This window comes from Coffea eugenioides, chromosome 6, assembly GCF_003713205.1.
Source record: "Coffea eugenioides isolate CCC68of chromosome 6, Ceug_1.0, whole genome shotgun sequence".
In the NCBI taxonomy this organism is placed as follows: Eukaryota; Viridiplantae; Streptophyta; class Magnoliopsida; order Gentianales; family Rubiaceae; genus Coffea; species Coffea eugenioides.
In genome coordinates, this window is record NC_040040.1 from 36,129,328 (window position 1) to 36,138,746 (window position 9,419).

General features: G+C 36.8%; 1 protein-coding gene across 1 annotated transcript; it reads right to left on the bottom strand.

Annotated features, from left to right (window-relative positions):
* Nucleotides 1-8,099: 8,099 nt before the first annotated feature.
* Nucleotides 8,100-9,146, bottom strand: LOC113774119. The gene is made up of 3 exons (XM_027318684.1): nucleotides 8,714-9,146; nucleotides 8,384-8,611; nucleotides 8,100-8,221 (listed from the first exon to the last, which is right to left on the bottom strand). Exons 1-3 carry the CDS (start codon nucleotides 9,144-9,146, stop codon nucleotides 8,100-8,102), a joined length of 783 nt encoding a protein of 260 aa, XP_027174485.1.
* Nucleotides 9,147-9,419: the final 273 nt, after the last annotated feature.

The following is a 9,419-nucleotide window of genomic DNA, read 5'->3' on the forward strand; positions in this document are numbered from 1 at the left end:
AATTATCACAAAACTCTGGGGTCCAAATTAATGAAAAATAAAGTTTAGGGACCCATTTGTAATTAAAACAAGGATCTAATTAAAAGAACCCCAAAGTATTTAGGGCCACAGTATAATTATTCAAAAGTACAAGGACTGTTCTGCAAATTTCGTCACCAGATCACTTAAGAAATTGGGCCACTGGGCTATTCCCATTATTATTTGGGCCAAAAGGCCATCAGACCCACACAAAGGTCCAAAGAAAAATATACAGGCCAGCCCATATTTTTATCCAAATCAGCCCAAACACAAATGCATGGGTTCTAGCCTCCCAGCCCAAGCCAAAAACCCCAATAAATAAGCCAACAACCTATTGGCAAAATCCAACTAAATAAACCTCTAACCCAAACTATCTATTTCATTAAAACCCAATAAGAAAATAAATTCACTAAAACAAATTAAGGTTTAATTATACCCCAAATCACAGAAACAACATGCTTAGAAATGCACTTAAAATATGAAAAAGAAGATGAAAACTCAATAGGGACATGACTGGTTCAATTACATAAGCTTTTGGGCCATAATGTAATTATTTGAAAGTTGGGGGGCTAAATTGCAATTTTTCAGATTATCATCCAAAGCTTCCGAAATCATCTTCTGCAACTTTATCCTACAACATTCTGTCGGTGGCAATGGCTACCGCTGACGGTGCCACAGTTGCCGATCGTCGGCGATTTTGCCGGTTACCAAATTTCACCAAAATAGATACCCCAACTCGATTTTTCGCGTAGATCCCATTTTTGAACTTAGTTTTTACAAAAAAATGAATTAAAAGTGGCGAAATTGCCAAATTACAGCCACGATTTTTATTTTTTTTTAAACACTATAATCACCACTAAAAATCATAAAATTTATACTACAACACTCCTTGTGATTTTTACAATATAACTATGAATTGAAATCAATAAAAACAACAACAATTATGATAAAAATTAAATCAAAATAGCCCCTAAAAATGACAATAATAATAATAATAATGAAAAAGCAAGAGAAAAACATCATGATTGGCAACTACACATGTGACAGCCCCACCTCCCCCTAAGGCGAACCAAAGGGTTCGGCGGACCGCCTGCCCAGCTCTCGCCGGGACTCAGTCGTTCACTACAGTCCTCAAATAAATTACAATATAAGTCTCAAATATACATCAAATGTTCCAACATTTACATATCAAAAGCGAAGCGGAAACTAATCACTTGCACTATCAACTAAAACCTCAAGAAATCAAAGCAATACAATTTTCCCGAATAAGACAAAGGTCCTAGTTCTCACATAATTACAAGTACAATCGCAGTCTCAACTATTACACAGGATAAAACTAAAACTTCAACTGAACAGGAGATAATCCAATCATAACCCCAGAGAACTTTAATACAAATGCTTCCTTCGCCTCGAGCCCTGTGGAGGGGAATAAAAATATTTTTGGGGTGAGCTAGAAGCTCAGTGAGTAACCAGTAAAATCAGTAATCAAATATATTTCACAATCGTTCATTTCAATGATGTCATGAATTAGAAATCAAATGTACGTTTATTGCTCTCGTGAGGCAGTGAAATCATTGCACTTGAACACCCAACGCTCAAATAGATCACTTAACGTTAAACAATAAGGGGGAGCAACGTTGGTGCTCCAGATCATGTCATGAACAATAAACAGGGTGGAGACGTTGGTGTTCAGCACAAGACTCCCCAAGAACTCATTGAAGCCAAATCATGTCATGAACTCACATGCAAGCACGCATGATATGCAGTCGCATAAATAATGCAAGAAACATTTCAAAAGTACTTTGGAAACAGTTTAAGGTAACTCACCAACCACGGCTCAGGAACCATCCATCATATATCATTACCTTGTCCGAATCCAAGCCCTAAATCACAAACTCAAAGCAATCATACATTCTCAAAGTTCGGACAGCATTTCCCCATAAATGCTTCATTTCCAACCTACAATATATCACCAATCACACATACGGTTAATAAGCAATAAAATACATCCAATTAGGCCACAATATCCCTCAATCAAAGCTAATTAGAAGCTTAAGAGCCATCATTAGAAAACCCCCAATTAAACCCTAGAAACCGGAATTCATTCCCTCAAGCGTAAATTTTCCGCAACGATTGCAATTAACTTATAAAAGTTCCGTTTAACACCTTTCGGTACAATATCCATAACTGAAGCTACGCTTATTGGATTGAAACAAATCTTATGGAGTTTCGAAGCCAAGATAGAGGGCTACAACTTTTATGAAGACAACTCAGTCCATTTTACAATGTATCTAGGTCAAATTTACCAAAATAATCCCATATTTTCCAATTCAAAGTTTACTGTGGCAGTCCTGATTCATTCAGTCATATCTCAGCATATACAACTCCAATTCAAGTGATTCCAAAGCCATTTGAAAGCTAAGATACAAGGATATAAGTCTTAAGAAGATATTGACAACCAAATCAGTAGTATTCCTGGTCAAAACAACCAATTACAGAAGCTGATTAGCATGTTCGGATAGAAACAGGGCAGCAGGGGTATGTTGGTCTTTTCATAGGCTACGTTGCTCCGATTGAGCTGACATTTTGCAGGCTACTATAAAACATCATTCTCTACAACTTTCATGTTTTGTTCTAAGGCCAATTCGGCCTCTAACTAGGTGTAACAGTACCGGGCAGAATTGGGAAAAAAAGAAACCTTAATCTGGAATTCATGCATTCAAGTGCTAATCTTCCACAAAACAACATCTAAAACAACTAAAAACCACTAATAAGCAATTAATTGAAGTAAAGAGGATATTCTTGGCAAAATACCTTAAAACCACAAGAAAGGTAGGAGCTTAATCTTTCCTCCTCCAAAACAACTCCACCAACACCTTTAACCTTCCCTAATGATCACTTGTATGGTGTAGTTTGTGATTTGGTTGGTTGAAACTCAAGATTTGGACAAGAAATTGAAGTGGAAGATGAATAACTCTCTTGGTTTCTCTCTCACTAATTTCAGCCAAAGGAGATAAGAAAATGAATGAATTTTGGTCAAAAATCTGATTTTAGTAAAGTTACCAATCTTGGTCAAAAGTCCAACTTCTAATAGCATAGTGACACTTGGCCCCTTTTAGGGTTTTAAACTTATCCTTTTGTCTCTCCAATGATAATCCATCTAGGTAACCTCTAATTATCTCTTAACACCTGATAAATTAAACCCAGTATACAAAACTTAACCTAATTGGCCGAATTTATCGAACTTACCGCACTAGTGGGTCCCACATTCATAATACACTTCAAAATTAACGTGGATTTACTTGTATCAAGGAAATGATTTGAAAACTATATTCCCTTATAAAAATGTATAAAAAATTAATATATTGAAGAAAGGTACAAAATTATAGCCAAGAAAACAAAAATAATGTCTAGAAAATATACAAAAATTTTCGGGTTCTCACGCTCATCCTTTCGGGGCGTCACAACACATACGTTTAATCTAATTAATTAAAAAATAAAAAGAAAGAAAAAGAAAGAAATACCTCAACGGAGGTTGTATTCTCTTGGCTGAAGTTTTGATGCAATTTCTAGCTCCAATTATTTAGTTGCTGCCTCCCTTTTAGTTGTGGAAGTGTGTTGTCCGGTTGCGAGCCTTTTCCTTCTTCTCCTGTCTTTTCTTTCTTTTGTCCGATGCCAAGAGAAGGAGCCAATGGAAACCGAGGGCCTGTGTAGCAAATTTGGAGAACTCCCTTCTTTTCTTCGTCTGATGTTTGGGAGAGCGCCGAGAGGGAGAGTCCAGAAAGAGAGAAGTTGAGAGAGTCTTTTTTTTTCTCTGCCCCTGCGCCCGAGGACTTATGGAGCAAAAATTTCCTTCTGCTTCTTAATCTATCCGTTGCCTTCTTCAGATTCTTTAGTCAAAGAAAGAAAGAAAAAAGAATCATCATGATGTTGATGGCATCATGATGACCACCGTCATCATGATGCCACCACTACCTTTTTTTATTTTGATTTTGATTATGATTTTTAAAAAAATATATATATATCTACAAAAATAAGAAAAAATATATATTAAAATGTAAGAAAATAAATGACTCATCAAATAGAAAATAATCAAGAAAACCTTAAATTTTGACAAAAATTTGGTGTCTGCAGCTTACCCCTCTTTGTCTGGGTTTCGTAGAAACTCAAGACAAAGACGTAGACACCAAATTGTTTACCTGTTTCTTCGAACCGCACCTGAGCTAAAATAACAAGCCAATATTTGGCCAAAATTATTCGACAAAAATGATGCAATAACGTTGTAGAAAATGTGACCGAACTCATTTAGAATTGCCTACGTATTCCATCATGAGAATCAGGTCAAACGTAGTTCAAAAACAAGTGAACCACAATGAAACAAGTGCATTGACCATCTATGATCTTTACAAAATCGAAAAAGTCTGAGCTCTCAAAACTTCTAAACATGAAATACAAAATGAATGATAAAACACAATTATTAATCAAAACAGTCCAGAAAAGTAAACTGTCATAATTAGAAAAAGATGCATAGAGAGACGTTGTTATGCTCCAAGAAGGGGGATAGAAGGGTGCGCGGCGGACGCTGAGACTTCACCAACAGAAAATTAAATTTGATTGTCAAGAAAGGGGGTAGAAGGGTGCGCGGCGGACGCTGAGACTCACCAACAGGAAAATAAATTATCTGTCAAGAATCTAGGCACCAACAGAAAATTAAATTGTCAAGAAGGGAGGTTGAAGGATGCGCGGCGGACGCTGAAACTTCACCGATAGAAAATTAAATTTGATTGTCAAGAAGGGAGGTAGAAGGGTGCGCGGCGGACGCTGAAACTCACCAACAAGAAATTAAAATTGATTCTGATCTTTTGATCTATCAAGAAGGGAGGTAAATGGTGCGCGGTGGATGCTGAGACTTATCAACAGAAATTAAAATTGTCTGATCTTTTGATCTTTTGGTCTGTCAAGAAGGGAGGTAAAAGGGTGCGCGGTGGACGCTAAGACTCATCAACAGAAATTAAAATTGTTTGATCTTTTGATCTTTTGGTCTGTCAAGAAGGGAGAGGTAGAAAGGTGCGCGGTGGACGCTGAAACTTACCAACAGGAAACTATATTTGATTGTCAAGAAGGGGGTAGAAGAGTGCACGATGGACGCTGAGACTCACCAATAGGAAAATAAATTATCAAGAATCTAGGTTGTTCAGTGGGACTGAATGCAAACCCAAATACCTACCAAGAAAATGAAAATATACTCGAAACCTAGATAATAGGTGAGATTAAACTCGAGTTCAAATAACTAGCGGAAGAAATGAAAATACAAGTTCTATGCTATCGAACTGAAAGATCAGAATGCATGTTGCTCGAAAAGTAATAAATCAAGACAAACTTACTTGGTGGACGCACAATTTTTCTTGCTTTTTTTTTCGAACTTTAAAAGAAAGGGAATAATGATTTTTGTTTCTTCAGAAATGTACAACAAAAATTGGAGCTCAATCCTTATACCATTTGCCCCAGTGTGAATCATGCTCAACTGAATCAGTATTGTGTCACATAATTTTTCCTGCAAAAAGGAAAAAAATAACTGTGATAGAAACACTGCCACCACCATGTGATCCCTTTGCCTTGAGAGCTGTGTAAACATGAGTTTCAATATTGACAAATCGCTCCCTTAGGTTCGGTCGGCAACCCCTTCAGCATCTTTGCAACTGTCTAATATCAATTGGCCATACTTTATAATCATAGGACCTTCAACTTCAGAACTCCTTTGGGATAAATTATAGGGGATTGTCTTTTAAATGAGACCCAATAAATATAAATAATTGAAAAAATGTATTATTTATCATGCAATAATGCTGATATGAAATAAACAATGATACATAATAAATAAATAGAATAGTAAAACAAAATTGTTGAACTTATGAACATGGGTCCAAGGATCAAAAGTTGGATAGATATTTAGAAGACAGTCTTTGATGAAGAAAATGCTCTATCTGACCCCTTCGACGTCATCCATTTTGGAATTCATTGTCGGCAAAAGAACAACAGTATGAAGGAGACCCAAATCAACATAGTCACCAGCTTTCAGACTTCAGCATCTTCTTCTTCATTGCTGATCCTCTTGTATTTAAAATCCTACCTCAGCGCCCTTTTGGGATTTCACTAAGGTTATCCCCACCCATTTTTTTTTTGTTTTTTTTTGTTTTTTTTTTGTTTTAGAAGGTGCCCTTTCAGGTTTTCACCTTGAGACATAGACAAGACAATTTTAACCCCAACTGTATCAATCCAGTCATATTTTGATAATGAGTAGCATCAGTGAGACAATCTTCTCTGACATATTTCAGAAAAGTTGTATTTACATCATTTGCTAGTTGATTAAGAAAAATTTTTCCCAAAATACTGCAAAAGATGAGAGTTGACAATTTTGGCTCTTGTGAGTAGGATCGGATAGAGTAGTAAAAGAAAGGTTAAGACTTGGAAGGCTTGACAGTGGATCATATGATGGGTTTGCAATCATTTGAAATAGCATTCTTTCAAAAACTTGCTCCGATCTAGGGTTGGAAGAGATAAAATTTGCCCCAATTTAATTCTAACCAAACTTCTCTATTTTCTTTTTCCTTTCTTCTTCTTTTTTTCTTTTTTTTATTTCTTTTCTTTTTTTTATTTTTTTTAAACAAAATTGCCCCAGTATAGGTTAGTGATCTCAAGGGACTACCAAGAGAAAAGAAAGGTGGAGCTGAAAAGTCAAAAGAAAAAAAATTTAAAATAGAATATCGAAATGGAAAAATGAGAGAATGTCTGCCTTAAATCCGTCTCTTGCAGTAATTTTAAAGAAAAATTTTTATAATCAAATGAAAATTTTTTTGCACATGTCTGCATTGATTGGTTGGAGAAAAACTTGACCGTCCATTTCCATAAGGATAAGCGTTCCTCCGGATATCACTTTCTTGACAATGAATGGTTCTTGTCAATTGGGAGCAAATTTTCCATTAGCCTCCTCTTGTATTGGGAAAATTCGTTTAAAACCTTATCTCCGACTTCAAACAAACGAGGCTTAACTTTTTTGTTATAAGCACGAGCCATTCTTCGCTGATAACATTGTCCATGACAGATAGCATTCAACCTCTTTTCATCAATCAGAGACAACTGCTCATGACGTTCTCTGACCCATTCAGCTTCTTCAATTTGAGCTTCCATCAGAATGCGTAAGGAAGGAATTTCAACTTCTGCAGGCAATACTGCTTCCATTCCATACATAAGAGAGTAAGGAGTTGCACCAGTAGAAGTCTTGATCGTAGTTCTGTACGCTATCAGTGCATAAGACAGTTTCTCATGCCAATTCTGGTGTGCTTCAGTCATCTTACGAATAATCTTTTTCAAATTTTTTTTGCAGCTTCAATGGCTCAATTCATCTGAGGCCTGTAAATGATCGAATTTCAATGTTTAATCTTGAACTATTCGCATAAGCCATCCACCATATCATTATTGAGGTTCTTGGCATTGTCGATGATCAATGTTTTTGGTACCCCAAAATGATAGATGATATTATTTCTCAAGAAATCCGACACCACTTTCTTAGTCACATGCTTATAGGACGAGGCCTCAACCCACTTGGTGAAATATTCAATTGTCATTAAGATGAATCGATACCCATTTGAAGTAGGAGGATCTATAGTTCCAATCACATCCATTCCTCAGATCGAACATGGCCATGGAGCAGTCATACTATGCAATTCTGGAGGAGGAGTACGTATAACATCTCCATGCATTTGACACTTAACACACTTTCTAACAAAATCTATACAGTCATGCTCCATGGTAAGTCAAAAATATCCTGTTTTCATGATCTTCTTAGCCAGTAGATGCCCATTCATGTGTGACCCACAAACCCCACTATGCATTTCCTTCATCATATAATCAGCTTCCTCTTCATTGATGCATCTCAAAAGGCCCAAATCGGATGTTTTCTTGTATAGCACTTCTCCATTCAAGAAGAATCTTGATGACATTCTGCGTAAGAAACTTTTTGCAACAGAATCAGCATCAGGAAGGTAGGATCCCATTTTCATGAATTCCTTAATATCACTATATCAAGGGTGAACATCAGAGACCCTTTCCATAACCAGACAATGCGTTGGCCTATCTTGAAGTTGAATCTGTATAGGTTCAATCACCAGCTCATCTGGATGTTGGATCATCGAAGACAAAGTAGCTAAAGTATCAGCAAAGGCATTACGATTACGGGGAATATGTCTGAATTCCAAATTCTTGAATTTTGTAGCCAAGCTAAGCAAACTACAATGATACAGCATAATTTTTGAATCCTGAGTTATCCACTACTTAAGCGTCTGGTAAACAAGTAAATCGGACTCACTGAATACTATCAGATCTTTGATCTCCATGTCCAACGCCATTTTCAATCCAAAAATACAAGCTTCATACTCGGCCATGTTGTTGGTACAAGGAAACCGTAATTTAGCAGTAGCAGGATAGTGTTTCCCTTCAGGCGACACTAAAACTGCTCCAATTCCAGCTCCAAAAGCATTCGATACACCGTCGAAAAATAACCTCCATCCAGAATACTGCTCACTCATGTCCTCAACTGCTCCAATGAACAGAATTTCTTCATCAGGAAAGTAGGTATGCAATGGCTGATAATCATCATCTCTTGGATTTTCTGCCAAATGATCTGCTATGGTTTAACCCTTGACTGCCTTTTGTGTTGTGAAAATAATGTCGAAGTCGGAGAGGATCATTTGCCACTTAGCCATACGTCCCGTGGACATCGACTTTTCCAACAGGTATTTTAGAGGATCAGAACGCAAAATCAGGTACATGGTATAACCGAGTAAATAATGTCTCAACTTCAGAGCTACCCATGCTAAAGCACAACAACTTCTCTCAAGGAAAGAATAGTTAGCCTCATATGCTGTAAATTTCTTACTCAGATAGTAGATGGCTTGCTCCTTTCTCCCAGATTCATCGTGTTGTCTTAGAACGCATCCAATAGCCTCATCAAGAATAGACAAATACATAATCAGAGGCCTTCTCGGCTGAGGTGGCACTAAAATCGGAGGATTTAATAAGTAATTCTTGATCATATCAAAAGCTTGCTGACAATCTTCATTCCAATCCATCGGCGTATTCTTTTTCAACAACTTGAACAAAGGCTCACAGGTAGAGGTTAACTGTGCAATGAATCGGCCAATGAAATTGATCTTTCCAAGAAAACTCTTCACGTTTTATTGAGTTTTTGGAATTGGCATATCTCGAATTGTTTTTATTTTCACAGGATCTATCTCTATACCCTTTTTACTGACAATAAAACCCAATAATTTATCAGTTGGGGCTCCAAAAGTACATTCGCAGGGTTCAACTTCAAATTATATCTTCTCAACCTTTCAACAGCT